The sequence below is a fragment of the Platichthys flesus genome, chromosome 13, assembly GCF_949316205.1.
Source record: "Platichthys flesus chromosome 13, fPlaFle2.1, whole genome shotgun sequence".
Classification (NCBI taxonomy): Eukaryota; Metazoa; Chordata; class Actinopteri; order Pleuronectiformes; family Pleuronectidae; genus Platichthys; species Platichthys flesus.
The window spans coordinates 11,421,415-11,441,906 of record NC_084957.1 but is presented as its reverse complement, the minus strand read 5'-3'; the positions used below and the strand labels follow the sequence as shown (position 1 = coordinate 11,441,906).

Here is a 20,492-nt window from a genome sequence, read left to right as displayed (position 1 = left end):
TACATGCAACTGTATAATAAAACATACTTTATTTATTATAGTTATTGCACAATAGAAAAAACAGTTGTAAATGTTTCATATGAACTTCGTGTGTGTGCAGATGGTACAATATCTCCATCTAGTGGCTACATTAATTTCCGGTCTGCTTTGGAGAAACGAAACTGAAAGAGTTTTTTGTTTCCGTTGATATCAACAGGAACATTGAAACATTTTGATCAGTGGTCATCAGCGCTGCAGGTGCAGTAACCATGGCCTCTGCCACGGACGAAGCCTGGGAGAGTTTCATTGGAGACATCCGGCCGAGGCTGAAGGAGCTGGTGGTGGTGGAGCCGCTCCTGGATCATGTGCACTTCATCGGCCAAGAGGAGAGGGAACTCATCCGACAGAAGGCCAAGGCAGAGGGGGACAGAGCGGCCGCCGACCTGCTCATCGACGCGGTCATCAGGAGGCCGCATCCTGTCGGCTGGTTCCGAGCGTTTGTGGATGCGCTGGTGAGCTCGGGCTTCGATTATGCTGCGGACATCATCCAGGCCGAGCTCCCCGAACCTGAGGTGGAGGCAGAGAATGATCAGTGTGTCCGGCTCATCCAGATACTGTCCCCCAGTCTCGTGCAGATGAAGACCGATGAGGTGTGTGTGCACTGTCTCGCTGAAGGCCTGGTCACCAAAGAGGACTCCGAGATTGTGAGTGGGTGAGATTGACAGTGAGAGTCAGATGTAACACCACTAATGACTGTATGATTTATTCTATTCACCTACTAGTCATTAAATAAGTACTTTTCATTCTATGAGTGCATCAGTCTCAAAGGGCCACAGCAGGCAATCACAATAAGTCATAACATGTCAACACATGCAGGACTGCACCTTATACACAACTTCTGTTTCTGCACTTTCTCTGACTCGACTTTGGCCACAAGATGGCAGACTAATGCCCTGCTCAGTTTTGCAGGACACCACACTTCCCTGACGATTGGATAACAACCAGTCAAAATCCATTTGATTGTGTTCATCATGCTGCAGATTAAAGCTGGTACAGTTCCTTGATGATTGCATAACAACAGGTCTAATCCATTTGATTGTGTCCATCATGCTGCAGATTAAAGCTGAAACAACAAGCAGAGGACCCATGTGCGGAGCCCGTGAACTTCTGAGAGGAATCGTGAGAGGCCGACCGGGGTGGTTCCCCAAGTTTCTCAACGTCTTGCGTGAGACTGAGCATCAGTCCCTGTATGAGCTGACGGGAGGGTCACCTGACTGCGACAAGGAAGGTGGTGAAACCTCAGTGGAGCACACACCCATGTTAAGGAATGCTACTTGTGCTTGAATATTAAGGAGTCAGCTGTTAAACAGGTTCTTGACGAGTGCAGCCACCTTTCTTATTCCAACTTTAACTCGAGCTCACAAACTTTAAAGGTTCAGTGTGTGGAATCTAGTGACATCTAGTGGTGAATTTGCATGTTGCAGCTTATCATTCATACCCTATATATCAACATTTAATAAATTATTATCAACTCAATATAATGTATTTGTAAGTAGATATGAGGGTCTATTAGAGCAATTAATGCATAGTGTAAAAGTTGTAATAATATTAAAATATGTCCTCGCATCAGATGCTTTTATTTTGGGGACAAATGCTGTACAATGATAAGATGAGGAAAATATCTTTATTTGAATGACACAGTGAAGCATTAAAAACATCAATTGCAATGCAGAGTAAGTAAAGACCCGTTCTTTGTAACAATACACTGTGTAAAGATACAAGTAAGATCAGTTACAAAAATATAAAGCCATGAACTAAAAACTAGCCTAAAATAGGAATAGAGCAGTATTAGATATTACACATGCAATTTAATTATTGCACATGAAAATGAAGATAATATTACAGTAAAAATACTGCAGATAATAAAAGGATAATGCTTTCAGGAAATCCCCTTGTATTGTTCACCTGTCTTGTAATCGTGACGCAACAGAAACCTCAGAGACAGATACTGTTTATCAAATCCTGAGCAAGTAAATCAGAAAGGCAAATTCAGGGTGATCTGCTATTTTTATGGTAATTTGGGTGAACTGACCCTTGATCAGTTCATGGGTTTAGATGTATCTCCTGCCTTCCTCGCCTGTCATGTCTTACATTTGGGCTTTTATCTCTCTGTAGGACTTTTCGCAGGAGCGAGCCCGGAATACGAACAACTGCCAGAAAGCCCGGAGCCTTCACAATCAGGTGATTCAACCTTCGCTCACCACAGATTACATTGTATTTGAATTATGTCGATAACCTGAACAGGTTGCTGCTGTTCTGCCCCCGGCTGATCCCACACAAAAACCTAACAAGTCTCTAGAATAAATGGATCTATAGTATCATACAGGCTGTCTGTGTAAAAGTGGAGCGTTGCCGTCCTGACACCAAAGAATACGTTCCATGTGTGTACCATGATCAACCGCACAGAGGTCAGAGAGGACAGCGCCTCAAATGTAAACCACATGCCTACTCCATATTGTTGAAAAATGTAAAGGAAGACATTTTATTCAAGTTACTGTGAAGTCGGGGGCCCTGCACTCAACCTCCTGAGTTGAACTGAGAAAAAACTCTTTGATCACTTCAATAGTTTTATTGCACGGTCATTATTATGTGGACTAACAAGAGAGTAGCAATGAGCGGAAAACGTGTGTGGTTACAGTCCAGCTCATCCCATGCATTTGAGTCGTACCATAAACACCGACGGTTGCCGGCCACTCTAAACAGCACAGATCACATCCACCCGTCTGTGAGGAGAGCTGCAAGAGGGCTGAATTATATGTGTGGCCCTCTGAAATGAGTTTCACTGAACCAAATCACATTGTCAAACAGGCCCGTGGCTTTTTTCTCTTCTTCCATCAAACAGAGCTGATTGTTGACTTCCCTTCTCTTATAAGTGCAGCGTCTGGGAACTGCTGGTAAGAGCCGAGGGGGGCGGCTGCACCGGCCACTGTTGACTTCCTATTGTTTTTAAAGCTTTATCTCTCCGTCGACCAGACATCTGTTTACTTTATGTAGTTGCTTATAACAGCAACTTTAACCTCTGGGAGGGAAAATTAAAAGCTGTCTGAGCTGAGGTGGGGCGGGGGGGGGGTGCTGATGTGGGGGGATTGAACTCATAACGAGGGGCGGAGATGTAAAAAAGCTGAGCCCAGGGGAAAGGGTTCCTTAGTCATGCTGTATCCACGTCCTGGACAGCAAGTGAGTCACAGCTCGGCAGCGACTGACAGAAAGACTGAAGTGGAGAAAGTCTGCTGTCAATAAAAAACGTTACAGAAAATCACATGATGAAGTCATACACCGCTGGCAATTCCCTCAAATGTGAATGATAAATAAATGATTACAGATGTGAGCTTGTGCAAAGGAATTAGTCCCAGCTGTTCGAGTATTTGAGAAAAATCTGAGGCTGTTAAATTCTCTCACATCACAGTAGGTATGTGAATTATATTTTCACATTAGTAAGGAAACAAGACATATTTGTACATGGACGATAGCATCTGCTGCACATGTTGGCCTGTCTTCTCGGTGTTCACGTCCCAACTCCCTAACACGTTGTTTTATAGGTGTTCCACTCAAGTTAATTTAGTCTTTTTAATAGCAGCAGTGGGAAAACATTCCAGTACAAAACCAAAACCACCAGCAGTGACAGGCGCAGCATTTTTCTTGCCCCCGGTGCCTGTAATTGTGGGTTGCTGACACGGACAGAAGTTGTGTCTCCTCTAAACCTCTGCTCTGCTTCACAGATGGGACTGTCCCAGAAGCCGCGGCCAGAGGCCCAGAGAGCACTGATATTCATCTGCGAGATTATCAGATGGATGTTGCAAGACCTGCCCTGGAGGGGAAAAACATCATTATATGCCTCCCGACAGGAAGCGGTAAAACCCGGGTTGCAGTTTATATTACCAAAGAACATCTGGACGGCAGGAGGGCGGAGGGACAGTCGGGGAAAGTGGTCGTGCTAGTGAACAAGGTACCGTGGCCTAAGTCTGGTGTTCCTGACTTATTGCTTTGTGCTGTTATGGTAGCCTACTTCTGTCCCCTTCACATCCAAAGACAACATTTTATCTTTCACTCAGTTTGCTCATCTGGGTCAGCTCGCCACAAGTTACAACCCACAAGGTTTAGATTTCCCCTCTACTTTGTTACTATTAGGCACATTGATCTCCTCTGCAGGAGGAAAATAATCACTTCTCACATTTTTGCCAAAAGATTGTCTTGCTATGAAACTATTTAGTTAAAAAAATAGCGATGATATGTGACTGAAACTCACCCTAGTGATTCTTGCTTCAGTACAATAAATAATTATACCTTAGGCTATTGTTGAGTCTCCTCCTTGAAAAACAATGAACAATGGAAACTTATGAATCATTGCACAATTAAATTGAAACCCAGCCCGTGTCAAAGTTTAAAAAAGTAAAGCACATATGCACAACACTGCTGTCAACAAATCCATTAACACTGCACTTATTGTGGTTGAGATAATGTGTTCACGTTTAGTTAACTGTGTTTCTTCTTTGTCTTTTAATTGAGCTGCACCCTTATTGTAGAAAAAAATGGATCTGCTCTGTTTTCCTGCAGATTCCTCTCGTCGAGCAGCATTTTTCGGCAGAGTTCCAGCCTTTTCTGAAGCCCACATACAAAGTGGAGAGAGTCAGCGGAGACTGCCAGCTCAAAATCTCTTTCACGGAGATCCTGAAGAAAAATGACGTTGTCATTTGCACGGCCCAGATCCTGGAAAACCACTTGGAGATGTCTAACACAGGAGAGGACGAGGGCGTGAAGTTAAGCGGTATGCTCTTTTAAAAGAAAGGGGTTTTCCTTCCGCTGTGTTGTTTTCTCAAGATTCAGTCAAATCGATCTCACGAAACCCATTAATGAGCAAGGATTCTTAAAACCCCAACTAAAGTCTGGCCAGGCTCAAACCACAGACACTGACGGGCTTTGGAGCAAAACACCTCATCTCCGCTGCATCTCCCCTGATGATACCTGACAGCCTCTTGTCAAAGTATTCCAGCTCTGCTCTTCACTCCTGTTGGCACTCACCACTCCAAGGTGGAATAGCCATCTCAGTGGAACATATGCTGTTTGCTGAAACGCCTGAAAGCGTGTCCTTTTTTTTTTTCCTCCATCCTAGCTCCTGGTTTCCAGGCCACACGTCTGTTCAAGCCATCAGTGTGTGGCTGATCAAATTCACTTGAGAGCCTCTATCACCCACAGCACATCAAGCTGCCACTCTCCGTGCTCTGTCTCTCGGGGGACACGTTTGTATCACTCTGAGTGAACATATAAATGTGAATGATTGTGAGTCGCGTTTACGAGCTGCTGGGCACTTTTTTTTTGTGAAAGACACAGTAGCTGAAGTTATTTTGGGGAGCAGAGAGTTTTTTCCAGCAAGTGTTATTGTGTGGCTTCAAGTCCTGCGTCAAAAGTTCCTGGAAAAATCCTGGCTTGTGTGGGAGAATCTTTCTTACAGAGGGATGCTATAATCTGTGAGGGACAATCATCCCTGTTTATTTAAGAAACCTAAACGAATAACAATAAAGTGGGCGTGTTTGGGTGAGAAAATTATTGTTTTTCTAAAGATGTGAGCAATTCTATCTCAGGCCATTATTGTTCCTCTGACAAAAACAGAAATGTATAAGCTCTTGTTTTAAAAGCAAGCAGTAATCTTACTCAGCAAGTCTTTTGTCAAGATCCTGCAATACACCGCGTACTTGTCCCTAACAAGGACGTTATCAAAAAGACTGCATCACATACAATACATTAATTTATCGTTTTTGTTTTCCCCTGCCTCTGTAGATCTGACACTGATCATCATAGATGAGTGCCACCACACCCAGAAAGGAGAAGTCTACAACGACATAATGATGCGCTACCTGAAGCAGAAGCACAAGAATGAAAAGATGAAGAAGGAGCAGAAGGAGCCTGTGCCCATTCCTCAGATACTTGGCCTGACAGCTTCACCCGGGGTCGGGGGAGCCAACAATATGAAGAAGGCGGTGGAGCACATTCTGCGAGTAAATGCAATTCTCAGTTCGCTTCGCCAATAGCGTCAGCACATCAGCCTAGGCACACAAAATATTAGCTAATTTCGTTGAATGTGATTAAAGGTTTAGCCGCCGATGTGAAAATAAATCCGCCTTAAAACAGATGTGGCAATTTCATAGACTGTATAAGAAGATGGATTAACCCTCTCTGCTTTCTACATTTGGACCTATTCTTTTAAACGTATGGTCTGAAGGAGTATTTTTTCACAGCTTTGGTCAACTACTACAAATAATCATGTGTCATTATCAACCGTACGAGTTTCTTTTCTGTGGTTTCAGTGTTTCAACAAAGCCCTTCCCAACTTTCTCTTCCTCGTTCATCGAGGATTCTGTTTATCCAGTTGAGCTGCTTCCAAAAGTTCCACCCTGCATATGCACACAGGGCAGCCATAAACTTTTCTGCTGCCACGTTAGAAAGAGAAAATTGAAAACAGCCTTTCGGTTTTTAACTCGGCGTTACACATGCAGACATTCGTTTGAAACAGACATATGTATTTTGATTCATTCACCACCACTAATCTGTGTTTGTGTCACAGATCTGTGCAAACCTGGACGCTTCCAAAATCATGACGAGCAGCCTCGGGGGCTGCAAAAAGTCTCCCAATAAAAAGACTCTAAGTGTTGAAGACAGAATGGAGGTACGTTTGTTTCACAGTGGAGTTCCCATTTTAAAAAGCTTCTCTGCGGACTGTCAGTACATGTCTTGAGGTCTTGGATGTCTTTTTCAGGATCCCTTCGGTGATGTTATCAAGAAAATCATGAACGCCATCCACGCTCATGCAAATCTGAGCACCAACTGTGACCTCGGTTCCCAGCGTTACGAACAGTGGATTGTTGTAACGGAGCGAGAAGGTGCGTAGAGCTTATCGCATGAATTAGGATTCTCATCTTCAAATACTAACCCCTATCGCTGTGAAGTAGCATGTCGACATACCACCGGACTTTTCGGAATCTGTCACCGGTTTCTTTCCTTTTTTTAGCTGCAGCAAAGGAAGATCACAAAGTACGGGTTTGTGCAGAGTACCTGCGACGGTACAGCGAGGCCCTGAATCTCAGCAACATCATCCGCATGTGCGATGCCCTCGAAATGCTGAATGAATACTACGAGAAGGAGATACACACAAAAATGAATCCAGATGACGTGCAGGCCATACAGATCACAGACACTGAGAGATTCCTCTTCAAATTGTTTGAAGGTACAGTATGGGAACTGTGTATACAAAATTTGGGGTTGTTTCTTCTTGAGACCGTGTTAATGTGGAATGTTATGGTCCGCATCACATTTTTATGATCAAAAACCAAAGAACATTTTAACCGTGAGCAAGTGGATTTAGGCTACTAGCCAGTCTTATTGCTAAGCTAAGCTACCCACCTGCTTGCTGTGGCAGTACATTTATCCGACAGGCACGAGAATGCTAGGAATCTTCTTATGTAACTCCCAGACAGAAGGCCAACACATGGAGCTATGCATTTAACCTCTTAAATGACATGTAGACTCGACTTCTTCTTTAAAATCGGTGTCCTGCAGAGAACAAGGAAGAGCTGCAGACTCTTGCAGGGAATCCAAAGTATGAAAATGACAGCCTGTCAAAGCTAAGAGGTAAAATCCTGCATGAGTTCAGCAGCAGGGAGGAGGCCAGGGGGATCATTTTCACCAAAACACGCTTCAGTGCCATCGCTCTAAGCAACTGGATTCAGGGAAACCCAAAGTTTGCTGACATAGGAGTGAAAGCCGCGTATGTGATTGGAGGAGGAGACCAGAGTGTCGTCAAACCAATGACCTCTGTGAGTACACACTGCACACACTATTCTGCTCCCACCACCATGTGCACTTCAAATCCAATTTACACTTCCCACCACATTGTGTCAATCAGGCAGAACAAAGGGACGTGTTGAAAAACTTCCACAATGGAGATGTCAACGTGCTGATTGCCACCACGGTGGCTGAGGAAGGTTTGGACATAGCGGCGTGCAACTTCGTCATCCGGTACGGCCTAGTGACCAATGAGATTTCTATGATTCAGGTCAGTGATGGCAGTAAATGAGTTGGAGCCTGTGGATTATTGCTGTCGAGTAATTCAGGTAGTTACAATGTCGACTGTAATGTCTGTACTGACTCAGTCTTTACCCTCTGCAGTCTGAAGGAAGAGGAAGAGCTGAGGACAGCACCTACACTCTGGTCGATGTCAAGAACTCGGGGGTTGCTGAGAAGGAGTGGGTCAATGAGCACCGCAAGAAGATGATGAACAAAGCCATTGAGAACATCAGAGCCTTAAATCCAGCGGACTATAAAAAACAGGTTTGTGGGCAGGTCCGTCCCATTCTGGTGAACACGATATCTCTAAAAAAAAACCTCTTGAGAGAATTTTTCTTCCCCTTGTTCTCAGATTATAGATTTTCAGTTTCAAGCTATAACCGAGAAGAGGGTGATCATGGCAAAGAAGAAGCAGAAAAAGTTGAGGAGTGAGAGTCCATCGGACGTGAAATTCACCTGCCGAGGCTGCAGCCAACATGTCTGCAATGGTGACGACATCCAGGTCATCGAGAGCATGCACAGAGTCAATGTTACTGAAGAGTTTAGGTACCATTTACAATTTAAAATGTACATTTACATTATAATGCTACTTTAGGTGAATTAAATAATCTTGAATAATTTTTTTACAGAGAACTTTACATTGAGAGAGAAAACCCCTCTCCCCAAGAGCGACCTCTGGATTTGGAGACCAAAGGCGTCATAGCATGCAAGAAATGTGGGAAGGTAAATGTGTTCCAGGATTTCAGTTGTCGGAATTGTTTTGTTTTTGAAGGACGGATTCAGAATATTTTGAAATAAACCCTTATTTGCGTACTTGCTGAGAGCGAGGTAAACTACCACGGCATACCAGTGCTCAGCCCAGTGGCCCTGAAGTGCACTTCACAGCAGTAAAACACAACAAATCACAAAATACAACAAAAAAATTCCAAAATATTTGTAGTCAACAGTTCCTTCCTGTTAAAAAGACAGACAGTGCATCCACCCAGTCAGGGATAAGCTATTGATAGCTGGTACCTTTCCCGAAAAATTGTCATAGTGTTTTGTAATTTGTTGATGTTTTTTGTAATTTGCTGCTCTGTTTTGTGATTTGTTTTGGTGAGTTGCCCTTCAGGACCATTGTACAGGGGAACTAGTTCCATCTGCAATGTTCTACTCCTGACTCCTGGAAAAAGAGAAAAGAAGGACATGAGCTGTGATCAGTCGTTTAGATAGATACATAGATAGATAGATAGATAGATTACTTTATTCATCCCCGAAGGGAAATTAAGTCGTCATAGCAGCCGGTACATTTGAATACAATAAAATACAATACAATAGAATAAAATATAAAATATAAAATATAAAATATAAAATATTGCGGTAGAAAGAATAAAAACAGAAACACAAGATAAATGGGTAGAAAAGGTGCAGTGGCAGATGATGGTAATAGTACTGATGATATGATGGTAATGTTATTGTTAGACAGTATATAAAAAATAGTACAGTATATATAGTATATAATATATATTTATATATGAAAGTAATTATACCAATATAATAGCAGTATATAGTAATAATAGCAGCAACAGTATATAAAATAATAATAATAGTAAAATATAATAATAATAACAACATGTACACATGTATAAATATGTGTATATAGACTTATATATACAAAGAATATATAAATATATAAAGAGTGATATAATATATGATATATAGTACGGGTATAAATATAAGTATTTGGCGATACAATAGATAATATAATATACTATGAGTGTAAGAATATGTAGACTGAGTGTGCAAAAGACAATATTATTGTATAAAATTATGAATTGAGACAGGTATGTTTAGTGCAGTTCTGTGATGGTGGCTCTGACAGAGGTAGATGCGTTGGACAGTCTTATTGCGGTTGGGAGGAACGATTTCCTGTATCGTTCCTTAGAGCAGCGGGGTTGAATGAGTCTGTGGCTGAAGCTGCTCCTTAGCTTGTCCAGTGTTATGTGGAGGGGGTGAGAGGGATTGTCCACTATAAGCTGAATCTGACAGAACACGACTGCCTCATGCAATTATTTCCTTGAGGCCTTTTTCTCCTGGATTATATTACAGCTGTTGCCGCCAAATGGCATAAATATAAAAATTGATTTGTGTTGTCCGTAGATAGACACATGCATATACCACCACATCACCCCTTTATCATTTGAACCCCTGTCCTCCTCTGCAGGGATGGGGTGTGATGATGGTGTACCATGGCATCGAGTGCCCCTGCCTCAACGTGCAGAACTTCTTGGTGACGGTCAACGGAAAGGCGATTCCCAACTGCACCAAGTGGAGCAAGCTGGCCGTCAGGTTTTCTGCCTTCGACTACGCTGAACAAGCGAGACAGATGGCCAGCAGCTCTGACGAGGACGAAACTAATTGAATTCAGGCAAATCTAGAAATGTTGGTATATGAGAAAACTCTGAAATTCTTGTATTTTCAAACGTGCATCACAAAGTCAGACTGTGAAAGGGAGCCCCGTCTGAACTGGAGCTTAACAGTTTAAACATGTTCCTGTGTCTTCCCACAAATGTATTAAACTCATGCACGTCAAATGCAGATGTTCTACTTATAGGCTGAATTTAAAGGTGAAATGCTGCTACGATCCTGAATGTGCCTCTGTGCTAGAAAATGAACTGGGAAAATAAATAAATTTCCTCTCAAAGCCCTGAAGTCTCATGAGATGGGAGCCAATGAAAGCCCCTCGGAGCCCACCTGTCATCACACATGCAGACAAACAGATGCTGATGAGTTTCTATGATGTCCAACATTTGTGAGTCACAGCTACTGAGCCGGTCACAGCTATTTATAGGAGTTGTCTTTCCCACTTAGTATAGATTAGTGGAACACACACAAACTCAACTCAGATGTATTTGTGTAGAGCCAAATCAAAACACATGGCACTTTATTTGTCTGAAGCACTTGTTTAGATGAAGTGTTATTTGTATTATTATTTACACATAGTAAGGTCAGCACCTCACAATATTTTAGAGAAACCTGACAGTTCCCACAACGAGCAAAAAAATAAAAAAAAGTTTAAGGGGAAGAAACCAGCAGAGAAAGAGACCAGTACCAGTTGTGTAATATTTAAGATCTCTCCGATACAAAGATAAAGATAAAGTAGCTTTATTGTCAATTTCTTAACATGTTCAAAACATACAAGGAATCTATACGACGTTTCCCACTCTCCCACAGTGAAATGGATACATAACATATAATGATGTGATAATATAGAACCACCAGCTAATAATAAAAAAGACTTGACCCTCAATGTCTTTTTTTCTATTGCCTTTATTTCATTATCAATTAATCCATAATATAATAAAAACCCATCCCATCTCAATTGGCTCACAGGGTAAAAACAACTCAACTTTTATTCAACTTAATTGAACAACTGATGTTAAAGCGCACGAGTCGGATAGAAGGAGGAAATCTCTCCAGCCTGGCTGTGGCTGTGCGCTCTCACATCTGTGGAGTGGATGACTTGTTGCGCCCTCGCTCCACGAGCCACTTCCCAAGAATCAGCAAGTTTGTGCGCTCCTGGAAAGTTTGCGGCGCCGCAGACTTCAGGGACTCATCTCTGTCCGCCTGCCTGAGTCGGGCTGCGCTCAGGAATGCAGCGAGGAAAAGGGAGAGTAAGGAAGAGGATCACTTTTTCTCATGTGGCCACATTTGCTCCAAACTCACTGCTCCGGCCGTTTTCACCAAGAGTGTTATGTCTGTAGATGTATTTAGTTTAAAGTGTCTTTAAGCTCAAACGCCAGCACCAGTCTCTGAGGATTACTGAGCAGAGCAGAGAGAGATCTTCACAGCGACTGCATCTGCACCATGGTCAGTAATCTATTACTCTACTGTGCGCTTCACTGGTGGAAAACCAGTTTGTGAACAACAGACAGTGATACACTCACTTTTTTAAGGTTGAATGGATTTGCACTAAAGTCAAACCGTGTGTGAATTTAGAAAGTGGTTTTCCAACTTGTGTGTGTGTGTGTGCGTGTCCGTGTGTGTTTTCGTGTGTGTGTGTGTGTGTCTATGTGTGTCACCTCACAGGGCTGCAACAAGGTGCTGTTGGCGGTGGTGGGGGCGGCTGTCGTCATCACGTTGATCACCATTCCATCAGTCTATTTCAGCAGTAAGTTAAACCTCAGGCCTCTCCTTTCTCTTCCATCTGTGTGTGTGTGTGCGTTTGTCTGTGTGTGTGTGTTTGTGTGTCTGTGTGTGTGTGTGAGTGTGTGAGTGTGTGCGTCTATCCTCTACAAAATTCTACGATTTCTTTGATGTTGTTTTATTATGTTGCGTATATTTTTTTTTCTTTGGGCTTACCTCAATTGACAGACCAGGAAAACCATATTATGCTTTGTGTTTATCATCATTGTCAAATCATGGCTGCTCGGAGTTGTAGTGCAAACAGCGCCACCGTGTGACGGAGTTTTTTTTTCTTTTTTCATTCCAGATTTCACTGGAAAACAATGAACCAGTCAAGTCTTTCACATTTCGCTGGTTCTACATCAAATTAATGCAGTTTACCTGTAATTTCAGAGTCTGCTGTCATCAAAAGGCCGTACTCCTTCGAGGATTACTTCAATGACACCATAAGGTGGAGATCCTACGGTTTATATTGGATATCAGGTATCAACGCCAGTCATGTCTCAATATACAAGTAATACACATAATGTGAATCCTCAAGTTGTGTACAAAACTCTCACATGCGTATTTGTTGTCCTTTCTAAATGTGCAGATAAAGAATATCTGCATAAGGCGAGCGATGGGAATATCTTTCTCCACAACGCAGAAACAAAAGAGGAGTCCATATATTTGAGCAATTCAACCTTTGTAATAACTTTAATTACTTCCTGAATAATAAACACTGTTTTATCAATGCGGAATTATCGTTTAACACTACTATTTCCACTATGATTTTCACTGTAGGACCAAGTGGATGCCACAGATTACATGCTGTCTGGTGATTATATATACGTCGCTTTTGAAAGCAATTTCACAGAGGTCAGAAACCTCTGGAGAACGTTCTCCAGTTTGCTTTATATTTGTTTTTGCAAAAGTTTATCTATTTTTAGTTTTCCACTGTAAATATCAGTTTAATCATAGGAAACTTTATTAAAGTCTGAAAAAGTCTTGTGTTTCATATCCTACAGAAATGGAGACATTCATTTACGGCCTCGTACACCATCTATGACAGGGAGCGTTCGTAAGTAGACATGTTTTAATGGGACAGTGTCAATTGTCACAGTGACAATTCAAGAAACTCTGATTTTATGTTTCTAGGATGATAATGTTTAATTCTTCCCTGACATTAAATCAACAGACACATATCACAATGAAGTGAGTGATCATGACCTGCGATCATTTCCATGTGTCATTGCAGGACATTTGTTACGCCTGCGAATCTTCCAAATGTGGTGCAGTACTTTTCCTGGGCCCCAAAAGGAAGCCAATATGTGAGTTGAAATTATAAAATTTTCAGCTATGTCAGTTTTGAAATACACTTTGCGTGTGGGTGAGGCTAAATGAGCTGATTGCGTCAGACAAAACTAATAAAGGATATTTGATGAAGTACATTTATAAGTACATTTATACATTTGTGGATTTCATGTCATTTGTTTTTTCATTTGCTTATTGACAGTGCTCACTAATCAATAGAGACAGTATACTGTAAATGAGCCAATTATAAAGGCAGTTTTTACAAGGAAACCTGAAATAGAATAATTTATTTCAAATATATATATATATATATATATATATATATATATATATAATTATAAATATCTATGTTTTCTTGTGCATTTTACATACCATCCACATTAACTGTATAAGAAAGCCATGATTAAAGAACCATTGGTTATCTTAAACAAGAAGATAACCAATGTTTAAAACCAAACAATACAATACAACGCTCAGATACAATACAAAGCCAAAAATGTGAGATAAAGTGAAATAATAACATTTAAAGTTAGGTTTGCTTTAAGCCATGTCTTAAGTTTGTATTTAAAGGTTTGGGTCATTGTTGTTTCAGTCAGATTTTTAACATGTTTTTAGATAAAATCCTCAAAAACTTCTAAAATTGTTTTTTGCAGGTTTACGTCTCAGACTTCAACATTTTTTACAAATCTGGTGTCACTGCTGAAGCCATCCAAGTGACTCACAATGGCAAAAAGGATGAGATCCTCAATGGCATCCCAGACTGGGTGTATGAGGGTGAGTGACAGGAACTGGTTCAGAGGTTTCCATGTGGCATGTGTGCGTCAGATGATCATTGAGTTGTGTTCTGTCCTCAGAGGAAGTGTTTGCATCGAACGGGGCCATATGGTGGTCGTCAACCGGGAAGTTCTTTTCTTACCTGGAGTTAAATGATACAGATGTTCACAAAGTGGAGTACACCTGGTATGGATCCGAGCAATATCCTCAAACCGTGGCTGTACCGTACCCTAAGGTGGGATAACATTCAACATAACAGTTAAAAGATCATAACTGATTTAAAGTTTAAAGACCAAATTCTAGTAACTTCTCTGTTCACGTTGTCCTTATCACAATCCATCCTCCACACCATGTGATTATTCATTACAAATGTGTAATATATTGTGTCGCGTGAAGGCTGGATCGACCCTGACCAAGGTGAAACTGTTTGTGGTTGACACCAGGAATCCAACCCTCCGCACACAGGTGCCGGCTCCTGCGTCCATTTCTTCAGGGTCTGTAGATTCTCCAGTTTGCAGCATGACTTAAATCCCTCCACGTTTTTTCAAAGCATGAGTCAAATACAGCATCTTCACGGTCTGCCTTTATGTGAAAGCCCTGTCACTTTCTGTTGCCTTTTACTCAGTGATCACATTTTGTGCTCAGTGACCTGGGTTACAGACGAACGCTTCGCGGTGCAGTGGCTCACGAGGAAGCAGAATTACGTGGTCGTGCAGATCTATGACCTCGATGGAAGCATCTGGAGAGAAATGCAGGTATCTGTCACTCCTCAGATGATCTCAAGCATTAAATGCTCACGCAAGTAAATGCCGATTAACAGATTGTAATGTCTCAACATCTCTGCTCTCTATAGAAATTTGAGCAAACAAGCAAAACTGGATGGGTCGGCCATGTGAGTTTCCAAAAGGTTTTCACCATCTATTGATCCTCAGCATTTGATTTGATGGATAACCCTAAAATATTGATTCTTTTTTCTTTCCCAGTATGTGCCTTTACCTCTTTTCTTTGCTGAGGATAAACTCAGTTTCTACAAAGTGATGAGCGACACTCAGGGCTACAAGCACATTCATTTTGTAAAAGATGTAAGCTATGCAACTATGCAAAAAGTCACTTGTATTTTGTTGCGAGCGTTACGTCACGTTCACTGTGGGTTTTGTGTCCTTAAGGGCAAAGCAACACCGATCACCTCCGGGAAGTGGGAAGTCATCTACATCTCCAAATTAACCAGTGATGCCATGTGAGTGATGACACCATATGTTTCTGAGCAAGCTATATAAACCTTAAAGCATATTTGGCAGAAAGGACATTAAAAACCTCATTAAAACTCTTTTCCACAGATATTTTGTGAGCAATGAGTACCAAGGAATAGCCGTAAAGAGAAATCTTTACAAGTAAGCATATCTTTTTATTTGTGAGACTGTTCTCATTTGTTTAATCAAATGTTCCCTTTGTTCCATTATTGTAATCATGGCTTTGTGGAATCCTGGAAGACAGGTGGCATATTTGGGATGAATTAACAATAGTAACGATATAGTATTACAGCAGTAACACAAACTGAATGACCGACATGTGCTGCTGGTTGTTTGTTCTTTAGACTTCTGATTGGAAGCAGCTCCTCTGCCCCTCAGTGCCTCAGCTGCGACCTGCACCAGAACAGGTGTCAGTACAACTCGGCTTACTTCAGCCTGGACGCCTCTTTCTACCGAATGGACTGCTCCGGTCAGTTACTCCCACCACCCTCTCTTAAGCAATGATTCATCTATGGTTAACGTGCAGGAAGTCACCTGTGGTGTTCAGCATCGGTGAACCATAATCTGAGCTAAAGTAATCATGTCTGAAGTCACACAAAAGACCTGATGTGTAATCAACTGTTGTTCGTTTTCTATTTTTGTTCTTGCCAGGACCTGGATTGCCCCTCTACACACTCATGGACAACAGGGGCCAAGGTGCACGTATGTAAACATGCAACATTTTACCAAGTGTCATGAATTCACCCAAGGACAGTGGGTAATTTATATTCTAGAATTGCCTGATTTTACAGTAATTATAATCGTTTTGTGTTTATATTTTTATGTAAAAATGATAATCTAGTGTAAAATATTTTTGAAAATTCACATCTGTACAGAATACAATAAACAGTATTTTTTGGATGGATTTAGATTTCCCATTACAGAATTTGCATGAAGCTTGAGTATGGATCCAGTCTTGATAACAGTAAAACGAGACAGTAAACAAATTAAGAATCAAAAGAATTGAACTAAAGAACGAAAAGTAAGGTCTCGTTCCAGTTAAATAATTTTTCTGTCTCAAAGGCTGTCATCACACGTCATAGTTGCACGTCCACATCTATAATTTCTAAAGTGATTAGTGGTTATTCCCTGTTTCTTTTTCTTTTTACAGAGATATCCATCCTAGAAGACAACAAGGACTTGGAAAATGTCCTGTCCGAATTCCACATGCCCACGATGCAGTACGGCACACTGAAGGTTGCAGGATTTGGTGAGACAACACAAGCTCGAATTTTCCCCCCAGAAATGTTTGAAGACCTATACATATTTAGCTAAAATGTCTTAAAAGCCTGTCTATAGGTACCAATATACAATTATCTTTAGTTCAAAACTTCACTGTTGGACACAAGACATTTCCCACTCTACTGAAATGGCTACTTTCAGCATATGTGCACAGGAGGCTTCAATTGTCCACATCACACTTGTGAAACACTGGGAAAACAGCTTTTAGGATTAAACTCACATTCATCATTCTGAACCATGGTGGTCAAACATCCATGTAAAGTCAAACATACGTTTCAATGTATCAGATATTTAAATGACATGCATTGTATCATATAGAAAGTTCCAAGTGAGGTCTAACTTTTTTTCTATCTAAAAGGACACATCTTTCCTTTGGAGACTTCAGGCATGTGATGTAATAGGTGGAATAGGGTCGAAGTAAAGACTTCAGGGAACAGAAGAATTGATTACTATTTGAAACGAAATTTAATGGGAAGACTTTAGTTCTCTAATGACACCTTTTGCAGTTTAAACATAAATGTCTCTCTTTTATTGTTTTTGCTTGCCAACAGATCTGTGGTACCAAATGATGCTGCCGCCAAATTTTAAGAAATCAAAGAAATACCCTCTTCTCATTGATGTGTAAGTGAACAACCCCCCCCCCCCCCCCCCCCCCCCGAGCTAATCCTGTGAAAAATTCTGTTAACATCTCTCAATGTGCCGTCGCTGTACCCGTGCAGGTACGGCGGCCCGTGCAGTCAGAGGGTGAGCTACCGGTTCAAGCTGAACTGGGGCACGTACCTCTCCAGTTCACACGGGATCATAATCGCCAGCTTCGATGGAAGGGGGAGCGGTTACCAGGGCGACGCAATTATGCACGCGATCTACAAGCGCCTCGGGACGTTCGAGGTGGAAGATCAGATAACTTCTGTGAGGTAAAAACAAAAAGACCTTCACATGCACGATTTATACAAAAACAGGTAAAATAAAAGTCCAAATATGTTTCTATCGCTTTTTCGAATGATGCTTGATTTCTATGTTATAGGAAATTCATTGACATGGGTTTTATCGACAAAGACAGAATAGCCATATGGGGCTGGGTAAGTTCTCTCTACTTGTCATGTGCTTATCTTTGTATTTCATGTTTCTTTATGCATTCACTGAATATCCTCAATTGTGATCTTCAGTCATACGGTGGTTATGTTACCTCAATGGCCTTGGGAGCTGGAACTGGAGTCTTCAAGTGTGGAATCGCAGTGGCTCCAGTAGCCAAGTGGGATTATTATGGTGAGTTGACGTGCTATAGTGGATGGATGGATGGATTCCTACTTTAATATTTACCCAGAAACAATGAATCATTTTGTTTTCTCTTCCTCTGCACCACCAAATTTCTACAGTAGCCCAGACAGGACAAACTAATCCCCGGCTCTGGAAAGGGACCTGAACATTCTTATGTCACCTCTCTTTAGCTTCAGCGAGTTACTTTCTCTGCTATGATCACCAATGCTGGAACCTCCTCTAGTCTCACCATGGTTGCTATTTACTTTGTCGGCTGTGGTTCAGGAGGCAGAGAGGATTGTCCACTAACTGGTGGTGAATCGATACTTGGCTCCTGTAGTCCCCGTTCCGAAGTGTCCTAATATTGTCCCGACAGCTGTATGAATGGGTGAAGTGTTTGAGTGGTCAAACATACAGTTCATAAACTATTTGCAATTTGTGCAAAATAGGAAGGTCACAATTCAACTTTTTGTTTCCATCCGGGGAGGATTGGGCCACGCTCACATCTCCAGATACACACAAAGTTAAAAGCAAGTATATCAGTGACCCTACGACATGGTCATAATAATAGAAAACAGTTTGGTAACTACATTACCCACAAACATATTTGCTTAAGGTTAGAATCCTTAGTAAGTGGAGTTCCTACTTAAGAATCCAAATCTCTATTCAATTTCTCTGAAAACCTTTTTTCTTATTTAGAATAAGTATTTGATTATTTGTATTCATTTAATTGGTGGTATCGGTTTTCTCCTGCAGATGCGGTGTACACTGAACGCTACATGGGCACACCTACAGAGAATGCAGACGCTTACAAAGTAAATATCACACAAGCTCAAGTGCATTAACCTTTTACTGCAGCACATTTATGACTGGATACGTGTTATTAACTGTGGTAAATGTCTCTTTTAATTTGAACAGAATTCCACAGTGACAGCCAGAGCAAAGAACTTCAAAAATGTGAACTATCTATTGATTCATGGCACAGCCGACGGTACGTTCAACTGTGTCATTCAAACACTCTGTTCTCCTCAATGTACGTGGCACAGAGGTGCCGGCTTGTTGTTCTGGCTTTGTCCCCTCATGGTTGAATGCACTTATTATAAGTCGCTTTGGATAAAAGCGTCAGCTAAATGAAATGCAATGTCATGTAATGTGAACAAATAGACAGTTTTTGCCTTGATGGAAACTTGAGCTCTGATGTTGGGTCACGTACTGACGGCACCGTCTGTCCTATAGACAACGTCCACTTCCAGCAGGCAGCACAGATTTCCAAAGCCCTGGTGAACGAGCAGGTGGACTTTGAGACGATGGTAAATATTGGCTCGGGGAAGTGGGACTAATATTGACCTTGATGGTGTTTTTTAATGCAGGTTTCAAATGGGGGGGGGGGGGGGGGGGGGGGGGGGGCATGTTTTATGTGTTTTGTCATGCACGGTCTCAAATATGCAGGCTATGGTTTAAATTTGTGTTATTTTAAGTGGAAAGAACTAATCTGACTTTGGTGTTCATTTCAGTGGTATACTGACAAAGACCACGCTCTCAGCGGACCGGCCTACCATCACATGTACAACGTCATGAGCCACTTCCTGCAGAAATGTCTCCTCAATCCCAAATAGATGTGAAGAGCGTGAAGGCTTTTTAAAATGAAGATTACCACAGTGTTTTTTGTTCACTGTTGTGTTGCAGTATCTCACTGATATTCGGAAGCGTCAGGTCGATCCACTTGTTGTCATTTTTATGTGCAAATAATATTTACTGCTTGTACAAATGAGAGTTTGTATTTTGTGTGGAACTTTTTCAAGATAGTTGTTGTTTAAATTTTAATAAATACAATTGCATGCATTTATAGTCAAAGACAATTTGTGAATAAGACGGCAAAGTGTCTAATTTGCTCTGCCCTGATTCAAATGTTTGGGTAGAGTGGGAACATTTGTCATGTTGTAATGAAAGTAAAATAAACATTGTTTGAACAAAAATGGTTTCCTTGTTTTTCTCATTAGAGTTGAGTTTACTTAAAATAAATTGTCCCAAGCGTCTTATTTTTTTAGTATTGTTTCAAGTTATAATATAGAGTTAGAGAATCTGTATAAAGAGTAGAAAAGATTAATTCTTTCTTCGTATCAACAAACTTCAGTGACAGGGAGACATGTCCACTTCCTTATGCAGGGATTACAGCATTAATACCTGATGATGACGTGACATAAAGCAGTGGCAGCTTATTTTACAGTCAATAAATGTACAAATAAAATCTTAACAATGAAGGTATCATCTTTGAGTCGTACGCAGCAAGTCCAGGATACAGAGAACAAAATTCGACATCTTTTGGAAATCCCACATTGTCCCTTCATATTTAGATACATGGGCACAAGCAAAATA

At 41.3% G+C, this 20,492-nt stretch overlaps 2 protein-coding genes across 2 annotated transcripts; both read left to right on the top strand.

Moving 5' to 3' along the window:
* Positions 1–177: 177 nt before the first annotated feature.
* Positions 178–10,783, top strand: ifih1 (interferon induced with helicase C domain 1). The gene is made up of 15 exons (XM_062402474.1): positions 178–683; positions 1,096–1,267; positions 2,155–2,220; positions 3,759–3,985; positions 4,594–4,804; positions 5,815–6,032; positions 6,599–6,700; positions 6,791–6,914; positions 7,043–7,258; positions 7,591–7,847; positions 7,937–8,086; positions 8,200–8,361; positions 8,450–8,643; positions 8,727–8,820; positions 10,301–10,783. Exons 1-15 carry the CDS (start codon positions 249–251, stop codon positions 10,496–10,498), a joined length of 2,826 nt encoding a protein of 941 aa, XP_062258458.1. The 5' UTR covers positions 178–248; the 3' UTR covers positions 10,499–10,783.
* A 941-nt stretch (positions 10,784–11,724) lies between these two features.
* On the top strand, positions 11,725–20,092 carry fap (fibroblast activation protein, alpha). The gene is made up of 26 exons (XM_062401980.1): positions 11,725–11,946; positions 12,166–12,247; positions 12,655–12,744; positions 12,854–12,948; positions 13,045–13,119; positions 13,269–13,321; positions 13,499–13,571; positions 14,208–14,328; positions 14,409–14,563; positions 14,725–14,822; positions 14,954–15,083; positions 15,182–15,220; positions 15,312–15,410; positions 15,495–15,565; positions 15,666–15,719; positions 15,923–16,047; positions 16,230–16,280; positions 16,729–16,827; positions 17,411–17,480; positions 17,579–17,773; positions 17,884–17,938; positions 18,026–18,125; positions 18,873–18,931; positions 19,035–19,107; positions 19,353–19,426; positions 19,631–20,092. Exons 1-26 carry the CDS (start codon positions 11,944–11,946, stop codon positions 19,730–19,732), a joined length of 2,241 nt encoding a protein of 746 aa, XP_062257964.1. The 5' UTR covers positions 11,725–11,943; the 3' UTR covers positions 19,733–20,092.
* The last annotated feature ends 400 nt before the right edge of the window (positions 20,093–20,492 follow it).

Excerpts from the sequence above, each read along its gene's own strand:
- fap (XM_062401980.1), top strand. Across the intron at positions 13,120-13,268 it reads TTGAAAGCAATTTCACAGAG|AAATGGAGACATTCATTTAC; the intron begins GTCAGAAACCTC and ends CATATCCTACAG. Across the intron at positions 15,566-15,665 it reads AAATTAACCAGTGATGCCAT|ATATTTTGTGAGCAATGAGT; the intron begins GTGAGTGATGAC and ends TCTTTTCCACAG.
- ifih1 (XM_062402474.1), top strand. The coding sequence starts at position 249 with ATGGCCTCTGCCACGGACGAAGCCTGGGAGAGTTTCATTGGAGACATC. Across the intron at positions 2,221-3,758 it reads CCCGGAGCCTTCACAATCAG|ATGGGACTGTCCCAGAAGCC; the intron begins GTGATTCAACCT and ends TCTGCTTCACAG. Across the intron at positions 7,259-7,590 it reads CCTCTTCAAATTGTTTGAAG|AGAACAAGGAAGAGCTGCAG; the intron begins GTACAGTATGGG and ends GGTGTCCTGCAG.